At 38.5% G+C, this 23,564-nt stretch overlaps 2 protein-coding genes, 1 non-coding gene and 1 pseudogene across 3 annotated transcripts; 2 read left to right on the forward strand and 2 right to left on the reverse strand.

Annotated features, from left to right (window-relative positions):
- Positions 1–256: 256 nt before the first annotated feature.
- Positions 257–360, forward strand: LOC141416351 (U6 spliceosomal RNA). Its single transcript, XR_012441102.1, has one exon. It is a non-coding gene; the product is annotated as a U6 spliceosomal RNA (small nuclear RNA).
- A 7,974-nt stretch (positions 361–8,334) lies between these two features.
- Positions 8,335–9,291, forward strand: Or52d1 (olfactory receptor family 52 subfamily D member 1). Its single transcript, XM_020152456.2, has one exon. The coding sequence runs from the start codon at positions 8,335–8,337 to the stop codon at positions 9,289–9,291; it is 957 nt and encodes a 318-aa protein (XP_020008045.2).
- Positions 9,292–17,487: 8,196 nt separating this feature from the next.
- On the reverse strand, positions 17,488–18,619 carry LOC141425054 (olfactory receptor 52D1-like; annotated as a pseudogene).
- Positions 18,620–21,567: 2,948 nt separating this feature from the next.
- Positions 21,568–23,124, reverse strand: LOC109675873 (ubiquilin-1-like). The gene has a single exon (XM_020152455.1). It carries the CDS (start codon positions 23,122–23,124, stop codon positions 21,568–21,570), a length of 1,557 nt encoding a protein of 518 aa, XP_020008044.1.
- Between the last annotated feature and the right edge of the window lie 440 nt (positions 23,125–23,564).

Here is a 23,564-nt window from a genome sequence, read left to right on the forward strand (position 1 = left end):
TCTTAAATCAGTATATCTTCTGTTTTATGAGGTCTTTGTTTACAAATTGCAGCACAACTTCAATGCTCAGGCATTTGTTTTGCAATTCTGCTTTACCCTTCATTTCCTGCTTGAAGAGGTTTAAGGTGAAGCAGAGAGAAGAAACTCAGGGTCTTCTCAGATGTTTTCTGATGATTTATAAAGCTCTGGCTATGCAAATGGCCTTCTGTATGCCCAAGAATGTGCCAAAAATGTCTAAAGCTTCATAAACATTGCAGCACTTGCTTTAACAGAACATATATGAAGATTGGAATGACACAGAGATTATCATGTCCCCTGCCTAAAGATGACATGCAAATGCATAAAGCATTACATATTTTTATGGTGTAGGGGTCGTAGGAGACAAGGTGTAGTAAGAGAAGGTATGAGGAAGGGAACATGACCAATTTATGATACAGGTATGTATGGAAATGTGATGATAAGATCTGTTAATTTGTACAATTAATTTGTGCTAATGGCTTTTCCATTGTAGTTTTTTTGGTTCGTTTCTTGTTTAACTGCCATGCAGTTAAACATCTCAGGCAGTTGCAAAGTTAATCATATATAATTACTTTTGACAATCACCTATGGGAATATCTCTTCACACTGTTGTGCTCTAGATCAGGTCAAAGTTAGAAAGAATTATAAACGGGGTCTTCAGGGAAACCATCCAACAGGTCAAAAATGACAATCTCTGAAAAGGACACTTTAAAGAGTTCTAGCCTCAGTCTATTCCCCTGGATGTCACAAAGTTACTGATTATCTTTGTGAAAGCAGAGTATTGTTTTCATGAAACTGCAGAGCTGGACAATGGAGAATGGGAATAGGGAAAATCACAAGACACAAAATCACTGATTTTACCAAAATTTAGTCATTTTTATAATAAAAGCTTCATGTATTAATACAAGCCTTTAATAGTTAAGTTCTGAAAAAGTTGACCCCAACAACATTTTCCCAGTTTTCACATTGCTTTAATGGAAGAGAAAATTTTCAAAGATCTTTACTCTGCCATGATTACTAAGATTACCACCTTTAGCAACAGATGTGGATGCCAACAAATCTACTAGGGAAAAAGAAAAACAAAATGTGCTATATTTGGGAAACCAGCACTTAGATTAGAGTTAATATGAACACCAAGTTAGCTGATTATGAGTTATGATCTTAAGTCATAATCTAAACTCCAGTTTCTTCACATCTTTAAAATAGAAATGATAATGTCTTACGCATTTCTTAATTGGATAGCTGTGAGAATAAATGGGTTCTTTCCTTAGCTTGGCAGATGGCAGCAATGCAATAAATATTATTTTTCACTTTCATTGTCATCTACTCACCTTTTGTTACAAAGGACAGAAAGAATAGAATCATAGCTCCTGTCTCCATTCAGCTGTGAGGGTGAAAGGGCAATAATGCCAGGGCTAAGAAGAGGACCTCTGACTTCAATGAGAATACCTAACCAGATCCCCCGTCGCCTCACATCTTTCCTTACAAGTACACTGTCATTCTCAGGACTGGCCTGAAAACTCTTATTCACTTTTTAATAGTTCCTTCATATCTGATGTCCACTTATTTGTCAAGTTTTGTCACATTTCTACAAATTGGTTTGCCATTTCATTTACAGTATTTTGCCTGTGTTTATATCTTTACCACCTGAATTACAGAAGCAACCTCCTAATTGTTTCCTGCACCAAGGGAACCCCTGCCAGAATACATTCATTTCTTCTTGTTTGTGATAAAAATAATCATTCTAAAACTGAAATCTTCCTCCTTTGTTTCTTGAAAACATACACATGACATTTGTTTGAAACCTACGTAATGACCCAGACATGTATCATTGTTCAGAAATTGGACTAAACTCATCTCTCTTTTCTAGAACCTTTGACTTTGTGGCTAGAACACTTAACCCTTCTTCTACTCCTTGAGTAGTTAAAAAAACAAACAGAAATGTATCTATTGCAGCCTGGTGTCAGACACTATACAAGAGCTATTTAAACACTGTTCATCAGCCATCTGATTCTTTTATGACTTCTCACTTATTTCCAAATAAGTGATACCAAAATACTGGAGATGATAGAGAAAATTAACTTGAACAAGGGAACTTATTCCTGGTAAAGCTTAGGTTTGAAGCCATGGATTTATATTATATTAATTTGAGGATAATTATGTTTTTCCTGTAGCATTTTCTAAGGATTAAATTGTGCCCCTACTGATATCATATTGAAACCCAAATCTGTCTATTAAGAGACAGAGTTTTTTAAAGGTAATTAAAGTTAACTTCAAGGTAATGAAATAAAATTAAGAATAACTGATGTCATAAAGTTAGAACATTAATTTAAAAGGATGAACATCCTTCGAGATACAGAGAGCTTACCTTCCACTCCCCCAAAGAAAAGCCATGTGAGAAAAGAGACTTGCTGAGCAAAGACAGCTATAAACCCTACCCCACTAGACATTGACTTGAGACTTCTAGTATCAAGGACTATGAAAAAAATAAATTGTGTTGTTTGTGACACTCATCCCATTATATTTTGTTATGGGAGCCCTAAGCAACTAACATAGTATTCAACAGTACCAGTGATAGAAGCATAGCAGCTAGGTGGTAAGATTTATCCAGGTTAGATAATAAACCAGCTCTGAGAAAAAGAGAGAGAGAGAGAGAGAGAGAGAGATAAACATAGAGAGAGAGAGATCAGTTTTATGACCCTTTCTTTGTAAAGACTGTGATTATAAGCATAATTTTTCCAAGTTATAAAAATTCTGTGATTTAAAAACATAATTTAAAAAATATTTAATTGTCTTATCCAGTGCATTGCCCTATTAGGCAACAAGCAAAATTGAAGTTTCTGACTTAGAGCAAGCCTCTTTAATGGTTCATATAACCACAATCCTCCACAGGGCTTGCTTTCCCTATCTTTGACATATTTAAGAATAATGTGTGCCCCTAGAGAACAGTATTCTGACAGTGTTTGGAACCCCTAAATATGGGAGAGGGTCAGTAATGTGGTTTGAACTCAGGACCTCACACTTGCTAGGTCACCTGAGCTATGCCACCAACCCTTTCTGCTTTACTTAATTTTTTAGATAGGGTCTCAAACTGGCCTCAGACAGTGGTTTTCATAGCTCCATCTCCCACATAGCTGGGATTATAAGTGTTAGCAAAAGTTCCTGACTCAGAAGTTCTGAATTTAAATATATTGTAAAGTAGACAAGACGAGAGTAACTTTGTCTCTCTCATATCTAGTCTAAAGCTAAATAAGCCAAAGGTAATAAGGAGAAACTCATGAAAGAAAAACAAAAACTCAAACAGTAAGAATTACTTTTTTACAGATTTAACTTGAAAATAATAGCCAACTTCAAAGTATACTACAGAGCCATAGCAATAAAAACGGCATGGTACTGGCAGAAAAACAGATATGAAGACCAATGAAACAGAATAGAGGACCCAGATATGAATCCACACAGCTATGCCCACCTGATTTTTTGACAAAGATGCTGAAAACATGCACTGGAGAAAAGACAGCCTCTTCAACAAATTTGGCTGGGAAAATTGGATATCTGAATGCAGAAAACTGAAACTAGCTCCATGTCTTTCACCCTGTACAAGTATCAACTCAAAGTGGATTAAGGACCTTAATATAAGACCTGAAAATTTTAAGCTAGTGCAAGAAAGAAGAAGGAATACATTGGAATTAATAGGCATAGGCAATGACTTCCTAAGTAGAACTCAAATGACTCAGCAACTAAGAGAAAGGATTGACAAGTGGGACTACATGAAAGTAAAAAGCTTCTGCACAACAAAAGAAATGGTCTCTAAAATTAAAGAGGCTGCTCACAGATTGGGAGAAAATCTTTACCAGCTATACACCTCCCAAGGAATTAATAACTATACTATACAGGGAGCTCAGAAAACTAAACTCCCCAAAAAATCAATGACCCAATGAAGAAATGGGCAAATGAACTGAACAGAGCTTTTTCAAAGGAAGATGTCCAAATAGCTAAAAAACACATGAAGAAATGCTCAACATCCCTCCCCATAAAGGAAATGCGAATCAAAACTCATTCAGATTCTACCACACTCCTGTTAGAATGGCTACCATCAAGAACACAAACAACAAGAAATGTTGTTGAGGATGTGAGGAAAAAGGAACTCTCACACACTGCTGGTGGGAATGTAAATTAGTACAATCACTATGGAAAGCAGTACTTCCTCAAAAACCTAAATATAGAACTGCCATATGATCCAGCAACTCCAATCATAGGAATATACCAGAAAGAATGTTACAACAAAGGCTTCTGCACACCCATGTTTATTGCAGCATTATTCACAATAGCTAAGCTAGGGAAGCAGCCAAGATGCCCCACTACTGATGAATGGATTAAGAAAATATGGTATTATATTATATAGAGAATGGAATTTTATTTAGCCATAAAGAAGAATGAAATTTTGTCATTGCAGGTAAACAGATGAAACTGGTGAACATCATCTTAGGTGAAGTTAGCCAGGTTCAAACAGGCAAAAACCACTTGTTTTCTCTCATATGTGGAATACAGACCTTACACAAATATAGCAATATTATGAAAAACAGGTCATGCTAAGGGGAGGTCACATACGAGAGAGGGAGGGTGAAACAAGGAAGTTAATAAGGTAAATATGATTGATCTACTGTCTACACAAGAATGAATATAGAATTTTTAAATCTGTTGAAACCACCATAAGGAGGGGACAAAAGTAGAAATAAGAAAAAAAAAGACGAACAAACTTAGGTTATAATACATATATACATGGAAATGTCACAAAGAAACTCCTTGTATAGCCATCTTAGACAAACAAAACTGTCATTTTTTTAATCTTTTACAAAATCAGAGAACAAAATAAGTACTGCCTGGGAGTAGGGGATTGGTACCAGTTGGAGGGGGGAGGAGGTGGGGATAAGGCATGGAAGGGTGAATAGAGTACAAGCACTATGTACACATGTATGTAAATATAAAAATGATACCTGTTGACACTGTTCCTGGAATGGGAAGGGGGCAAAAGAGAATGATGGAAGGGGTGAATTCAAGTATGATATATTAGATATGTTGTGAGAACTTTTGTAAATGCCACATTGCACCCCCACCCAGGGGGAAGAGGAGGGGGAGGGAAAGGAAGAGAAGGAGGAGAAGGAGAAGGAGAAGAAAGAGAGATATTCATTATTCAAATTATTTTTATCAAATGATCATGAGATATTTTTAATACACCCAAAGCCACATAAATTAATCTTATTAAACATTTCCTATTTTCATAGCAATATGTGTTTTCTCTTATACTAAATATGAAAGAAAATGACTGGAGTGGTGGAATGGCTCAAATGGTAGAGCACCTGCCTAGAAAATTACTGTGAGGGCTAACAAAATGAATGGATTCATTTCTGATTTTTACACATGACACCCAGGGTTTCTGTGATAAATGGTAATTTTCCAGCACCCAAACCACCCTTCTATGCTCTGTTTCTGTGATTCTTAGTCTGGTACTACATTTTTCCTCTCCCAACCACCTACCTATTAAGTATCAACGGAAGGCACTAGAGGCAGACTAGAAAACTGAAAGAGGGATAAGGGATTTGTTATTCCCTTGTCAGTGTCACTTAAATTGCCCAAAGGAGGACTTGGCTCAAATATTGCAAATGCTGTGTACACATGTATATAAATGGAAAAATGATACCTACTGAACCTAGTCCGGGAAAGGGGGGAGGGGAGAATAAAGGTGAATGGAGGGGAAAGTGAATTCAAGTATGATACATTTGATGTAGTTTAAGAGTTTTATAAATGCTACAATGTACTCCCAATCCATCACAACAATTAGAACACACACAAACACACACACACACACACAGGGCTGGCTTCATGGACATACAACCTAGCAGCTGCCATGGACCATGCTCATAAATATGCTATGTTTTGCTTGATATTCTGCTATAACTATTGTGAATTTTTTAATGCTTTTATCTTTGAATATGCATTTTGTAAGTGAAGTCTGATAGTGCAATGACATGTGTCATGTCTACGAGTATCTACATGCTACACATAAATCTTTCACATAATTCTTCACAAAAATGTTTCACCTTGAGCAAAGAATTCTGGTAGATCCACAATAGGTGTGAATTGAAGAAGACTCATAGAAGTGAAGAAAGCAAAAGAAGATAAGGAAAGAAGAGAGTAAGAGATCAGAATGGAGAATAAAACATACAGACTAGATATTTAATTTCCACTTCCTTGAAAAGTTACTGGAAATGTTTCTTTACTCATTTCTTCCTCATTTATCACTACTCATTTTCTTTTTGTACCTCAATGGGTACACCACAAATCAGATCCCTTGGGGCGATCTCCTGAGTTTTCAAACCTGAACATCACAGCGAGAGTCAATAAATAACCTCATTTACCAAGCCCTTTCACCAAACAAGCCTGGAATACAGAACTGAGCTGAAGACATTCAATGAATCCAAAAAAAACTGAGAAATGAGCAGACAATACTACATTGATTATATATTTAGCCTTCCACTTTCTTAACCACACTGATCTGAACTTGCAAAGACATGCAGCTTTCATTTCCCTAAGCAACGCTCTGTAGACAGGCACAGACTTCTTGACCAAGCCATTGCACCACCACACTCTCCCACATAGCTTTGTACTTGTATAATACACCTTTACTCAGAGCTACAAACTCAGCATACAACATGGAAAATGCATGCCTCTCACACAGGTAAGTTCTTGAAATTAGATTCTCCAACAACTGTGCTCAATGAACAGATTCCGATTTAAGTTAACGTATTGAGGTCTAGGTGTGACCTAGATCTAGGTGGGACCTCAAACACTCAGTCACCATTGTAACTAATAGCCAAGATGCTGAGACAAGTTTGGAACATGCCATTATTGTGAAATAGTGGTACTGTAGCTTGATATCCTTTTCTCACTATTTACAAAAAGGAAGAAAAAGTAGAACCTATTCCTACCCCAATCCTTCTTGCTCTCATATTCATAAATGCTGACAGTGTAGTAGATATCTTTAACAACCATTTGACCCTTACACAGGCTTAAGAATATATGAAGAAGAGAGGGAAAAAGAATATGTAGTGACCCAGCTATCCAGACTCCACCATCCAAACTTCTTCCCCTGTATCACAAGCCACTGTAGAGGTTGAGCCATAAATCATCTGGTATTATCATCAAAAATCTCAATGCAAATGGGGAGGGACTCCCTACTCCTGTTTACCTCTTCAGAGTTCATATAATGAGTAAAGTTATTGTAGCATTAGGAGTTGATACTAAATGAAATGATTTGTTTGAAAGAGATAAGAATTCAAGTATTGGCCATATTAATGGGCAGTAGGGTAGGATGAAAACACCTAATTCTGAATCTGGATAGATGAGACCTACTTTCAGTTCTACAAGTAACATGCCTGTGGGAAGTACAAAAACACATTGAGTCCAACTCTAAAAGAATTTTGCAACATATGGAAGAATAAAACCAAAAGTTTGAAGGTCACTAGAAGGCAGATTGGAAAGGGAAGGCTGTGAAAGGCAAAAAAACTTGCCCTGAAACAAACAATGATAGAGAAGGGGAAAATAAAGAAAGGGCACTCTCAACGCATGGAAAAAGATACGAGTGAAAGAGAAGTAAGGAATATTGAACATAGTGGCACATGTCTCAAATTTCAGTTGTTCAGGAGGTAAAGGTAAGAGAATCATGGTCCAAGGCAAGCCCAGGCAAAGGAACAACACCTATCTGAAAAAAGTAACTAAATTGAAAGGGGATGGGGTGTGGCTTAAATAGAAGAATGCAAGCACAAGGACCTGAATTTAATTTCTAGCACTGTCTAAGGGAGGGGTCTGGTGAAGTGTCTCAAGTAGTAGAGCTCTGCTTGGGAAGTGTGAAGCCCTGAGTTCAAGCCTCAGTACTGGGAAAAAAAAAAAAAACGGGGAAAGGTGAGGAATATCCCTAGAAGTGGGAAGCTTAAAGGTCAATAAGTGATGTGCTGGATACTATAGAAGATAAGTCAGGAAGTGTCAGTTTGGACCAATAAATATTGGCTTATTGTGTTGAATACACAAGTGCAAACATCACTGCTAAATAATGTAGGAAATAATAGAAGGTTTAGAAATTGATTATATTGAAAAGCTCCTTTCAGATGCTTAAACTAGTGATAATCAACTATTTTCTCCTCAGTTTACAGAGGTCACTTCACACAAAGGTCATCATTTTATGTGAATCAACCAGATACCTAATGTTACGGGACAGGATGCCATCACTCCTTGGATAGAAACCTTCATATGCCAAGAAGGATGTCAGCTTCCAACATCAGTGATGACAGCTTCCCAGCCACTCTCTTCCTGACAGGGATCCCAGGCCTGGAGTTTGCTCACATCTGGATTGCCGCCCCATTTTGTGTCATGTATCTGGTAGCACTGGTGGGTAATGTTACTCTCATTCTTGTCATTGGGACAGACAGTGCTCTTCATGCACCTATGTACCTCTTCCTTTGCCTTCTCTCACTCACTGACCTGGCTCTCAGCTCTACCACTGTGCCTAAAATGCTGTCCATTCTGTGGTTGCATGTTAGTGAGATTTCTTTTGGTGGGTGCCTGGCCCAGATGTTTTGTGTTCACGCTATTTATGCTCTGGAGTCCTCGGTCCTTCTTGCCATGGCCTTTGACCGGTATGTGGCTATCTGCAACCCACTGAGATACACAACCATTCTCAATCATAAGGTCATAGGCCAAATTGTCTCTGTTGGAATATTCCGTAGTGTAGCTATTGTCTCCCCATTCATCTTCTTGCTGAGGCGACTGCCCTACTGTGGCCACCGTGTCATGGCTCACACTTACTGTGAGCACATGGGCATTGCTCGACTGGCCTGTGCCAACATCACTGTCAATGTTGTTTATGGGCTGACCGTGGCTTTCCTGGCCATGGGTCTTGATTCCATCTTCATTGCCATCTCCTATGGCTTTATTCTCCATGCTGTCTTTCGTCTCCCATCCCGTGATGCCCAGCACAAGGCACTGAGTACCTGTGGCTCCCACATTAGTATCATCCTTGTTTTCTATATCCCTGCCTTCTTCTCCTTCCTCACCCACCGCTTTGGTCACAATCAAGTTCCCAAGCATGTGCACATCTTCCTGGCTAACCTGTACGTGCTGGTGCCTCCTGTACTCAATCCTATTATCTATGGAGCTAGAACCAAGGAGATTCAGAGCAGACTTCGAAAACTCCTTCACTTGGGGAAGATATCAATGTGAAGTCTAAACAAAAGTTAGAGGTGAGAAAAATAAATGGAAGAATAGTTCTCTATATGCATTCTACATGGAGAGTTATGATATGAGAGGCCTGGATTTACATGGTCCAATGTCCAGAAAGAGGATTGGCCAGGTGAAATAAGGATATCAATGATCATGTTGAACACAGTCATTTCCTTGAGGCTCCTTGAGAGACACTGAACAGTCCAGGAAGAACATAGTATTTTCACTCTTGCCTTAAAAGTGGCTACAATTTACTAAGGAGCAAGTCTGTTACTGATATCAAGAGGAGACTGGAATTCATGAGAATACTCTCCTGTGAGTCCAAATGAAAAGAAAGAAGTGTTTGGAGTGCTAGGTGATATACTTTGGATTTTGTATCTGAATTGCACCACTTTAAAATGCAGTTAAGTTCACAAAATATGATGTCAGAGTGCCTAGATTTGAATCTTAGCTTTTTTCACTTTCTAATTTTGTGATCTTAGGCATGTTGCTAAATGTTTCTATGCCAAACTTTGGACAACTGTTAAGTGGAAACTATAATAATGACTAACTCTTAATGTTGTGGTGAGAAATACATAAGTTAGTAAATGCAAAAAATTTAAGATAGAGCCTTGCATATAAAGTGTTCAATAAATAAAATTAGAAAGTTATATAACTTCTCTAAAATTACTATGCAAGTTATCTAACTTATCTAAGGCTTTAAAATATTATGTCTCTTTATAGAGTCACTGTGATAATAAGATTACATAAGAACCATGTAACATTTAAATAATACTGAAATTATGCACAATGGTTAAGCTATGGAAACAGGAAAGATGCCCCACAACTGATAAGTGGATTAAGAAACTATGGTATTTATATACAATAGAATTTTATTCAGCCATAAAGAAGAATGAAATTTTGTCATTTGCAGATAAATGGATGGAATTAGAGAACGTCATCTTAAGTGAAGCTAACTAGGTTCAGAAAGCCAAAGGCTGCATGTTTTCTCTCATATGTGGAATATAGACCTAATACAAATATAAGAAATATTATGAAAAATAGGTCACACTAAGAGGAGGTCACTAACAGTAGAGGGAGATTAAAAGAAAGAAGTTAAGAAGTTGAGTATGGTTGATGTACTTCCTATACAAGATGAATATAGAATTTTTAAACCTATTTAAACCACCATAAGAAGGGGACTAAGATAGAAAGGAGAAAAAGAGATGAATGAAGTTGGGTTATAATACATACATAGATGGAAATTTCACAATGAAACTCCTTGTATAGCTATCTTCAACAATCAAAAATGTCTGCTTTTCAAAAATGAAAAGCATTTCATACCAGTTCTGTGGGGGCTGGTATCAGTGGGAAGGGGGTGAATATAAGGAAGGATGTAGGATGGGGAATGTGGCAGAAATATAGGTACTCATGTATGACAATAGAAAAATGAGACATGTTGAAACTACTCCAGAAATATGAGGAGGAGGGATAAAGGAGAATGACTGGGACGGTAGGGAAGGGAGAAATTCAAGTATGACATACTGTAAGAACTTTTGTAAATGTCTTAATATATCCCCAGTATAAGAATTATATGATAAAATATAAATAAATAAATAATGCTTAAGATGTGATTAGTGTTCATTGAAATTGCATTTTCTCCTATCTTTCTTCCAGCCCTCTACTTGGAGTTCCCTTTCATTTTACTCACAAAGTCATCCTTTGTTAAGGACCTAGGGAAGCCAGATCAGAGTCCACGTTCTTTTTAGTCCTCCAGTGCTTTGGTAATCTCTGTTCTAAGATATACAAGTCCTTCTAACTGTTCAAAAAGATGGTCGATGTTATTTGCTTTTTAAATTATGACCCTGTATTTCAGAGAAACCAATAATCTAAGGTTACACTTTTTATAGACAATATTTCACACATAGCTAGTATTTTATAATGTAAAATCTATGAGGTCTGGATCCAAATGACATTGGGCTTACATCTTAGTATCATTTTCTTCTAGCCTCATAAATTAGTACATCCAATTGAGCCATCCCCAGCCTTAGTATAGTGTTTATTATGTTATCTAAAATAAAGCAAGCATTCAATACTTATTAGTGGTAGTAGGCAGTCTTAGTTAATAATCCTTATATTTATAAAAGTATATACTATGTTTCATTATGTCTGCATGACTTAAAATAATATGAAGTGTTATCTGTTTTCTTGATCTGTTATTATTCTAAAACTATCACAACAACATTTCATCTAAGCCTTATACACAATAAACACTCAGTAAACATTATGGAAAAGTATTATGGATCATATCAATGTGTATCATATTTGTTGAATTAGTAAGTGAATGACATCTTCAATATGTTATCATGATAAAAATATTGAAAATGTATGTCCAGCATAGTGCCTGGCACAAAGAAGACTTGATTCTTGTTTATATACACTGAGACTGTTCAAATGGAGGCACATCCATAGAATTAGGATAGAGTTAAGAAGGAGTTTTCTACCCAGGAAGGCAATTACAAGAACAATTACCATGAAGTCCACAGGGGAAGCAAGAAGAGAAGTGTCAGCTCCAGCTGTGGAGAGCTCCAAGTCAAGCTATAGGATTAAATTCATGACAAGGGGACATAATAAACCAGGGCCAACCACATCTTGACACGGAAAAGCACAGAGGAGAAAGATTAGAGGGGTTGGGCAGAGATTGGAAGAGAAAGAAGGGTAGGACAATGGTGCAGGAGAGAAGCACAGAATTACTGAAAGAGCTTGAAGAAACTGAGTGATAGATTTCTAGTGATCCTCAAAAGAAAGGCCCAGATCAGATAGATGGGAAGCCCTTAGATATTTAAGAAAGCAATTTGAATTGCAGCCATAACTGATTACAATCTCAATCAATTGTAACTGAAGTCTGAAATAAAGTGAAGGTTGTTAAAGAAAGAAGGCAAGATTCCTTAGTGATACTTCCTGATTACCACACCTCAGTATTCACGTCATTATCCTTCCTTTAAAGAGCAAACATGATCACAATACATTATTTGCATGCATGGAAATATCACAGTGAAACTCCTTTGTATAATTAATATGCACTCTTTAAAAGGCAAGTATGTTGTTATGTGTGCATTTAAAAGAAATTCAGCTTTTAAGGATAAACATCACCAGTCATGGTGTGTGTGAGAATAGTTTAGCCAGCTGTGTGAGCCCAGCTCTGCTTGAGTCTTAAACAGTATTTCTTCTGGGCTACTTTGAAAGTGTATTCATGCTTTTGCATAGAAATCAGTGAAACTGTTTTATGGTAAGCCTAGCCATGGATTCTTGTTTTATTGAGTATACTTGTTTCTTTTTGCCCGAAGTCTAGCTCTTTCAATTTGTTGAAACTCTGAATTCAATTTTCAGTGATTTAGGCCTGATTTTCCTGCCAAGATCTCCCCAATTTCAGGGCCAGACTTCACTTGATCACTCCCAAGTCTGTCTCTCTTAGAAACACACAGACATCTACACTCACAAATTGCTCCCTCCACGTTATTTTTTTATATAATGTAGGATTTTTTTTTAAAAATCAAATCCTTCCCTCTTATCTCCACTTCACAGCCAGATTATTCTATCATTTTTTCACATGCTAATAATGATTCTCAGGAATTCAATTTGTTATTATAAAACATAAGTTACTCATTTTACTGTAGATTGTTCTCTGATCTTCTCATCTCTAAATAAGATTGCAAGTTCCGAAAGAGTTGAAAATGTTATTTTCCCTTCCTCTATATCAGGGCAAGACAGGACATACTTTCTGCTTGATAATCTCATGAAAACTCTTTGATTCTGGCTGTGGAGCAACATAAAGCTCAGAGTACAAACTTTAGAACCCGTGAACTTGGATTCCTACATCTGTGTTAATCACATACTGTGTGATCTTGGGGGAATAATGAACTTTCTCTGTGCCTACTTCTTCACCTTTATAACTCATGTAATTTATCTTAGTGTTTAAAATTATCGATGTGGCAGCTATGTGGCAGATGTAGAAAAATATGAGAAACAAGGATGATAGCAAGGACACTGTTTAGAATGCTATTGTAATAATATGGAAGTCATCAATATCAAAATGAAGTCAGGTGTGTCACACACACAAAAAAAAAATACAGTTGAAAGTTAAGAAGGGACAGAGTTCTGGACAGACCCTTTTGATAAGGACCATTATGGACTCCCTGAAAGGCTTTTATGTACATATGCTAGCAACCAAAATTTTTGCTATGAACTTTCCAAAGTGCATTTTGCTATAAGAGTCACAAGAATAACTAACAGTCTCCACTAATGAACTAATGTGTGTGCTTGAGTTAGTCCCTATAACCAAGTTGTTTGTCTCAAACAACTTAAGTAACTCTTTATTCTACCTTTAAACATACTTGTCTTCCTTCGCTTCCCTGAAAATGCCCAAATTTACTATGATGCATTGATTCCCATTGAAATGCTCTGCTATTCCTAATTAACTTCAATATTTTTGGAAAATCACTCTGTTATTTTTTTTAATTTCTTATTCAGTTATTCATATGTGCATACATTGTTTGGGCTATTCCTCCCCTCACCCCTCCTCCTCTCCCCCCACACCCCCTTGCTTCCAGGCAGAACCTGTTCTGCCCTTATCTCTAATTTTGTTGAAGAGAAGACATAAGCAATAATAAGAAAGACAAAGCATTTTTGCTAGTTGAGGTAAGGATATCTTGGGTCACATGCTAAGGGAACAGCACATACGGGAGATATGGGGAAGGTAGGAAACTCTGTTATTTAATTTGACAATAGTTATTTGGACCAAATGGGAGCAATGGAGATGGTTAAAAAAAAAAAAAAAAGGTGGTAAGATTAAGATTCGGAGGATATTTTGAAGCACCCGCAGGATTTTATAACGCACTGACTACTTGAAACAGAGAGAAGTCAAGCACACCTGTAAGGTTTTTTTGTCAGAACAACTGAAAAGACAGATTCCCATTTTCTTTGTTTTCTTTTCCGTAAAGCAAGAAAGACTGGAAATGAACAGGTTTGCCAGAAGTGATGATAAGTTTATTATCTATAAGGTGTCTTAGGAAAGGTTGCATAGTTTAGCTATCCAAGTCTGGGATTCAGAGAAGAAGTTCAGACTAGAAATACAAATTTGGAAATTGCCTGTATGTGTAGAGTATTTAAAGCCATGCACCTAGATGAAAACATTAAGGAAATAAAAATAAATAAGGGTTTCAAAATTAGAGATCAGGAAGATGAAGGAAAACCAGCAAAGGAAACCTATAAGAAAAGGTCTTTGAGAGAAAAGATCATTTTTAAATGTGTGAAGTCCGAAGACACAAAGGAAAGTGTTTCAAGAAAGAGGAGTGATCTACTGTGTGATACATAAAATCATTCAAATGTAATTGAGGCAGGTAAGATGGTGACCTAGCAATATAGTCATAAGACTTGGCAATGCAGAGATCTTTGGTTACCTTTACATGAGTGCTTCTAAACATTGAAGTAATATTGACAAAAGTTGAATTAAAATAGACCTAAGAAAACAAGAGGAGAAAAACTGGTATAGGAAAGTAAACAACACTTTTGAATAGTTACTCTTGCTCTAGAAGTGAGCAGAAAAATAAGATGGTAGCCAAATCGATAAGTGGAAACTGATATATTACCTTTTTTTTTAATGTATTCTTTTTAAGATTGGAAAGTAATGGGATATATATTAGTGGGAATAACCTACTGGAAAAGGAAATACTGATGGAGCAGAAAAGAGGGAAAGTATCCTTGAATAGGTGAGCAAGAAAGGGAATCTTGTATTTTTGCAAAAAAAGCTGGACTTTGGTAATAATTTTATCCACAACAACAGAGTAGGCAGTATATATTAACACAAAAGCACATAAGTAGGTGTGTGTGGAGATAGGAACTCATGAGTATTCTATGTCAATGCTTCTTTTTCATGGAAATGGAAAGTAAATTCTTCAAATGAACATTAGCATATGAAAAAAGTTGCTGTAATCCTAATAACCAGGAAAAAGGAATAATATGAGATTACCAAGAGAATGCAGCAGATTGAAAAATGAAGACCAAGAACAAATATCTACTGGATTTGTTGATTAGGAGGCCATTGCTGACCTTATGGAAAAAGAAAATCCAGAAGCTGGGGGAATTAGAGATGGTGTGGAAAAATATTCTTAAAACTGAAATGTGGAGGAAAAAGAATGTCCTGCAGAGAAGGAAGCAAGGATGAGGAATGGTTTGTTTTAAGGATGACAAGGGATCACAGGTACTGTTCCTCTCTGAACTATAACCAGCCTACTTCACATGCATGTTGACCTGGGCCCTTATTCTCTGATACTGAGTCTCTTGGGACTGAAAGGTAATGTACAGGTTATAATGTGTAATAATACTCAATTTTTGCAATAATCCTCAACAGCTGGTTCTAGTTCCCTTCTCTATTAACTAGGAATAAAAGGAGCAAAAGGGACAAACAGCCAATACACAGTCATTCAATTTTAAAAGGTACTACCTGAATCTGAAATTAGGCCAGTGTTTTCCTCCAAATTCTCTTGACATTGGAAAGATGGGAAAAGAAGTTTCATTTAACATCTGGATAAAGGGAACTTATGCATGTCACAAACTGGGACACATAAATGGCTTTTCCCAGTCCTGTATGTGCAAGGAATGGGGGAATTTGACATCAGACTGAAGAAGAACAGCTCAATGAGTCTAGTGTTTCATAGTGGAGGTATTGTGTAAGGCTATGTATAAGACACTGCTGCACAGATAAAACTTGGCAGATATTCCCTTAACTGAAAATCAGGCTACTTTGATATAGTTGGAATGCTTGGTTTCTCTTTTGTTTCCACTTATAAAGAATCTACTACCTCTTCTAAAAGGTCACAGCTACAACCTTCCTATTGATCTGCATTTTAACCTTGCTACCCTCCAATATCATCCTTCAACATGATTACAAAATTGAACTATGCAATCTCTTGCTTAAATCCTTTGATGGTCTCTATAGCCCTCAGTTATATTCCTAAACACCTCAGAATAATATAGAGAACATGGCCTTCATCATGAAATTCTAGCCTTACTCATCATACCGTTCTCCAACATTCTACCCATTCAAACCTCTATGCCTTTGTTCATTCTGTTTTCTCTACCTTGCATGCCTTTTTAGCTTATTCACCTAAGCAAATGTCTACCCATGTTTTAAAACATTGATTGAACATTACTTCCTTTATGAAAACTTTTTAACATTTTTTTTAATTTGATCTTTTTGTACTTTTAAAAATTTTTACTTTTGAGTTAGCATATATTAATAACACAACAGGATTTCATAGTGACAATTCTATAAATGTGTATAGTGTACTTTGAACAAGTTCAACTCCTCCACTCCCCTCTCTCTCCTCCCCCTTTTTTCAAACAGTATATGGTGGGTTTCATTTCTCTCTCTCTCTCTCCATATACATATATATAAATATTGATTAAATATTACCTCCATTATGAAATCATTATTGATGGTCTTTTATTCCCTCCTTTATTCTGATTATACTTAAGACTAAGCCTAGGTGTTATTGAATAAGTTAGTAAACAAATGAACAAATAAGATGACTGCCTAAAAGAACACAATGAAAGAAGTGAAGAATCTTTGTCTTTTGAAACAGTAAATGCCAAATGGACTAAAGGGAACCAGTAACATAATGATTTTAGGAAGAAAGAAAACATACAAAGAAGCTGGAGGTGGGGAGTTAGTGATCATTGTCTTTGCAATTGCTATTCTGCTGCTGAAATGCCTGTCTGTGTGCCTGTGCCCACTCCTGCAAAATCTTGGCTTCTTTGGACTAAAAAGCCTATCTCACAATGCAGCCACTCACAAAGCACATTCACATTGGTAACCTGATGCTGTGATCCTCCTGTTATTTCTAAAAGAAAGTAAGGGTTAGTGACCAAAGAAGTTAGTATAAGAAGCAGAACCAGGTTTCAGGACTCTAAACTCCCACAGCAGTATTTAAAATGAGTCCACTAGATGTACCAGATCACAGAGTTATAAAAGATTTTAGGTACTGGGAAATGAGTTCATGATTAGCCCAGTAATATGTCTAGCATTAGAAAGCACGTTCACTAGCTTGGATCCCAGAATGTCTCCATTCCACCCACAAATCTATCAACCACCCATATAGCTTTTATACTATCCTCATCTTCTTCTATCTCAAATTGAGGAGTCAGATCATGCCCTTTCTAAAGTAAGGCAGTCCCAGAGGGATATTGGACTACAAATCTCCTTGGTTCCCATAGATAAAAGAGCTGAGACACAGGAGGTAGTAACATCTAGAAGTTGGATAGAAAGATGTACAGATGTTTGAGGACTCAGTGGTGAGTGGTAGGCGAGAAAGGCTAAGATATAGAAAACTAGACTGATAACTGAAGTGGGAGCCACACAGGCTCCAAGTCTTGTGTTGAGCATCAAGGAATGAAAGATGAAAGTCAGCATGGAAATGGCAATGAGGATTTCAAGACCCTGGGGCCAGCTGAGCTACAGTCAGCCCACAGACATCATTGATAGTGAAGTTGGATACAGACCAGTCGAATAGTGCATATGTGCTCACAATATGTGTGAGCCATGACTTGGTGGCCACAGGATGGTCCTTCAGCAAGAAGATGAATAGGAAAATCAAAACAAAATATCACAAGAAATCCAATTCTGCCTGTGACCATACAGTTGAGAATGGTTGTGTAATCTCAGTGGGCTGCAGATAGCCACATATTGAGCAAAAGATAGTGCAAGAAGAATAGAGGACTCCAGAGCATATATAGCTTAGACGCAAAACATCTGGGCCAGACATCCACCAAAGGAAATCTCACCAGCATACAACCACAAAATAAGCAGAATTTTGGACACAATGGTAGAACTGAGAGCCAGATCAGTAAGTGAGAGAAGATAAAGGAAGAGCTACATGGGTGCATGAAAACCACTGTGTGTCCCAAAGACAAAGATGAAAACAGCATCACCAAGGAGTGCTACAAGATACATGACACCAAAAAGGACAATAATCCAACCATGGATGGCCTCCAGCCCTGGGACCTCCATCAGAGTGAAAGTTTAGGAGTTGTTAGGATCCCCATGTGACATCAGCCACCACTATTTTTAAAAGAAGAAGCTGGGCACTGGTGGCTCATGCCTGTAATCCTAGCTACTCAGGAAGAAGAGGTCGGGAGAATCGTGATTCAAAGACAGCCCCAGGCAAATAGAGGAAGAAATTTAAAATTTTCCATCAAAATCAAATCCAAGCATTTCTAGTCTGACCTGATCCTTAATGGTGTCTCTGAATCCCACACACTCGTAGTCTGAGTGCACAGAGGTACGATGCATAGAAGGATGCTGGAATGAAAGAAACTGCTTAAAAATCCACCCACACATAAGTGGCAAGTCACTTCATCTCTCTGTTTGTATAACTGCAAAATAAAAATAATATCCTGTATCTTACAGGCAGTTTAAAATAGCAGCTCTAATATCACAAAATTGAATTGTTCCTACTGCTTAAAGAATGGTACTGGGATTGTTATACCTTGCTACCTGACTTTTCATCAATTGCTCCATCATGGGATATTTTTTAAGGAACCACTTTCTCAGTTTCCCACTTAACTGACAAAGTTCCTAAGAACTTGTATTGAGCAAAGCAGTTGAGTATTTTAGTTTTATTTGCTGCAAGAAAACTCATTTTATTATATTTTGTGATTTTCTTTTAGTTTTACTTTTCTGTGTATGAATAGTTGCCTGTGATTGATATCATGTAGGTCTCATGGTTTTGTGTTATACATCTATAATGGGACATGGTAGACATCAATAGATAGTAGCTATTAAGTGGAGATATTTAATTTCTATGCCTTTAATTCTAATGTTGTATGACTATGGATAGTCATGTATCTGGCTATCACAGTTTGTTTTCTACAGTACTATACTTCCTGTAGTACAGTTTGATATCTTCAGTATTAGGTAGCCCTGGTCTGCTTTATGATTTTACTATGTGCCTCATCATAGTTTTTCTGTTTTGTTTTGTTTTCTTATAATGTGAGGTGATACATGCAAATATGAGTATTATGGGATCAGCTCACCCATTCTACACAGCATCCTTCTCTCTTTCCTAAAATTTTAATACTAAACTCATCACTGATATTGCATAAAAGAATTATTTTAGCATAAATCCCCCACTCTTTTCTCTAATTTTGGCTTTTCAGTCAATCTTCACCTCCCTTTGTCTTGTTAGATAGATAATCTGGGATTCACGTACCACACAGTATCTAATTACTTAAGGAATCTAGCTACTGCCTCCACTCTGGTCTGGTATACTGTGGATAATATGGGGAAATTCTTCCTCATGGTTTCTCCTTGCCAACCAAAGCCCAAGCTTTCAATTTCCATAAATAACAGGTGACGGGTTCTTTAGCTTTGCCAGCAAGCTTGACTACTTATACTTCTATTTGGGACTCCTTTATCATCCTGAAGCACTAAATCTTGTATTGTGGGGAATGATTTGTGCAAACCAGTAGGCTGTCATCCATCAAGGTGTAGCAGGGTTCAGGACCCAACATGACCATTACCAATAATGGCAATAATGTCTTCTACCCTACTCAAGGGTCTAGACACTGTAGCCTGCATGATGATGGAGTAAAGGGAAGCCTACTTCTAGGATCCCAGAATACTTCACTTTCTACTATCTGCCCTCTACCTCAGGGACTGCAATTCTTTCCTGGTAACAACCATGGATAACTGACCTCAGAAATTCAGACCAATACCTTAGTGTAAAAGGAAAATAAAGAGTAAACTGCATACCAGGCTTGTTGCTAGGAAATGAGGCCTCAGAGATATTTGATCCAGTCTCTGGCCTTCACAACCTTCACATCACAACACAGTTAAGTCATAGTGTCTACCTCAGAAATGTCCATCCTTCCTGCCCAAGAAGGCATAAGTCAGATATTTATCATCTCAGACTTCATTGACTCCTGAGGCTGGCTCTGAATTTTTAGTCCCTCATATCTCCTTGAGTAACTTTCTGACTATGCTCTCCATACTTCCCCCATCTTTCCACCAACTTTTGTGCTGCTACATGGGTGCATCTAGCCATTGTACTCTACAGCATGCTCCATCTGCCTGCTCTATGAGTCACTAACAGATCAGAAGTTTACAGGAAAAGTGGCTGAGTGGCTAGGTGGATTGCGAAACTATTGATGACTGTCACTGAGATACAGAAAACATAATATTTAGAGTAGGAGTGGGCTAGAGGAAAGGTACTAAACTAACTATATTTGGAAATTATAAACTCTAGGACAGTGGAAGAGAAGGCACTGGGAAAAGTACAAAAGTACTAAGAGATTTAGGAATCATGAGTATAGAAGAGTCAAAGCTTTGCCTATGAAAGTGGGAAACTCTTTGAAAGATGAATAAAGAAAGAATTGGTACAATATACTCTATTAAGGAATAGATTAGAAATTGCTTAAATGAAGCATCTTCAAGAAGCATGAGCCAGTAGATCAAATTCCATAGAAAATTTTTGGAAGATGAGAAAGTTTTGAAAAAGTTGTAGCACTTTACTGAGGGGAGGGAGTCTCTGACTGAAGAGGATGGTGAAATGTTGCCACTGGGACGGGAGGGAAACACTTGCAAGAAATTCATGGGCAAAAATTCAGAAATGTCAACAGCTGACAAGTCAGCAAAGCCAAGCATCTTGAAAGATAAAAGGAAGAAGCCTGCACAGAAGGAGAGAATAGTGCTTCCTACAGACCAGAGTCCTGGCATAAAAGGGCAATTTACACAGTTTCTGCCACATTAAGAGATTGGCTCTGTAAACAGAGAAACATGAAGGCAAAAGGGTGACTTCAAGAGGCCTTGAAAAAAGCTATAGCTTCTTGGAAAATCAACAGCCAGGATTCCTTCAGTCTCTATGGAGTGGAACAGAAATGATTCATGGTGGGGTACCTATTGATCCTCAGTGAACACAACAAAAATCTCAGGATTTACCTGCCCTTTGTTTTAAAAGACCTAAAAATAACCAAAGCCCAGTTTCAAAACCATATAACATAATCAATATCTCTCCAAATAATGTTCCATTTGCTCACTCACCCCCAAATTTACAACACACTTGTCACCCAAGGAATCTTTTTTAATTTAGAAGAGGCTTGAGCAGTGACAGAGGGATTGTCCAAACATGCCCCATGACCTGAGTCAGAGGAATTCCTAAATAAGTGACTTCCCTCCCCTCCCTCCTTCCTGTTTCCCTTCTCTCCATGGGATGGTGTGTTAGGAGCATTGGCTGGAGGGCCCTAGGCCTGTGGCACCCCTAGAAGCCTCTCAATGGCAGCAGGAATGTCTCCATCTGTTGCTATCAAGGCCTGCAGGTTTGCATCATGATTCGCAAAACCCAGGGCCTTCAGCTGCTCCAGTTCTTGCTGGTAGCGATTTCCAGTGAAGAGGGATGAGGATAGTGAGGACTGGGTACATTGGGAACAAGCATTGGCCATTGCATGAAGGAGATGAAGAACAGCCAATGTGGGTTGCACAGGTTCTTCTCTATTACCTTGTCTTCTACCTGTAGTTTCTGGAACTCTTCTAGCCCCACATGTTCTAGCTGGGTCCCATAAAAATGATCCCAGCCCAGGCACCTCCCTGGACAGTATCTGTAGGCCTTGTTCTATCTGTATCAATGCCTGCAGTGCTCGTGGGTTGGTAAAGATGGGAAGAAGTGGAATATGATGTAACTGGGAGCTGCCAGTTGCCAGCTGGTGTAACAGAGCTCGATTCTGCTGCAGGACATGCAAGGCTCTGTGCAAAACAGAGGGCAGAGGTCTCAACTGACAGGCTAGAGAGGCTTTCTCTACAGGTTGCTGGCTATCCTGGGAAAGAAGATCTTCCCCTGAGTTTAAGTCTGGCATACCAGTTCTGCACCCTGAAGTGGGCTGATTTGAGACCATACCCTTGGCCTGGGCAACTACCCCTGTACTGACCTCTTGTACCAATGGCCTAGCAGGTGCAGAGGTGGTGGGGATAGTGGTGGTGGTGGTATCAGAACTGCTGTGAGCATTGGCTTCTCTACAAGATTCTGGACCTGGAACATAACCTTTAGAGTCAACCAATAGGGCCAGAGTGGAGAGCATAAGCTGCTGGATATCAGAGCAGACTGGACGCATGGCATAGTCACCACCTGGAACTGCCTTCAAGGCCTCCAGACTCTTCTTGTCTTCCTGCAGAAGCTCCTGCTTCTGGACTGGCTTCTGAAAAGTTTCCAGAGGCTTGAGAGCTGGGTCACGTTTCTGTACTGGCCTTGAGGATTCAGGAACATGGTTGACATTGACTTGTTTCTCACTTGCCAGGCCTTGAATTAGAGGGTCTTCCAAGAACTGTACCACAGACTCTGGTGCAGTCATCAGCAGTTGAACCAACTGGCAAAAGAAGTCAGCTAGATCAGGTGAACTCCGGACCAGCCGGCCCAGCCTACCTACCATTCCTGCACCCTCAAAGGCTGATGGTTCGGGAGGATGGGTGCAGTGGCCTGTGGGGTCTTGCAGAGTTCCAGGATAGGCTGGTCCTTTCAAACGAGTCCTCACCACCAACTGGACTGTAGAGCCATCCAGGATGCCACGCTGGCTCAGAATGTCTTGATCCCGAAGGATCTTTCCCATGAAGATGAGTACCAGTCGGTCAGTGTCACAGTGAAGGCGTTTGGAGATCTGCTTCTTAAAATGGCGGACATTGCTATTTTCTGACAGCAAAAAATCCTGGCAGTCCTGTGGGGTCTTGACAGATACTCTGATGATATGTGATGATGGCTCCCGACCAGACACCAGCTGGCTGTCCCCTGCTTCTTCCCTAGCCCGTGCCATATTTCTTTGAGAACAGAATGCTGGGTTACTGAGGACACTATGGAACACAAACCTGTGGAAGCCTAGGTGTGGCACTGAGCACACTTGGGTGCAGGGACCCGTAGGTGTCCAGTGATGTCCTTTCACCCACGTCCTGCAGATGCCACCTCCCAGTGTAGCCCTGCAGCCGCCTGGCTCCCATAGAGGGGGCGGCTGTTCCTTTCTTGGACCAGCCTTAGGGAATATGATGTCAGTGATGAGGTCACAGTTGAAAGGTAACCTGAATGGGGGAAGGGCAGAGGTCTCTACCACCTGCCTGAGGTCAAAGTTTCTTCATGATTTCATTGAAACAGCAATTTTAAAAAATTGTCACTGTCTATAAACATGTTTCACACCAATCTGTTTCACCATTGAAATCCTATGCTTTGGAGTTGATAAATAAATATGGTTGAGATGGAAAA

This window comes from Castor canadensis, chromosome 1, assembly GCF_047511655.1.
Source record: "Castor canadensis chromosome 1, mCasCan1.hap1v2, whole genome shotgun sequence".
Taxonomy (NCBI): Eukaryota; Metazoa; Chordata; class Mammalia; order Rodentia; family Castoridae; genus Castor; species Castor canadensis.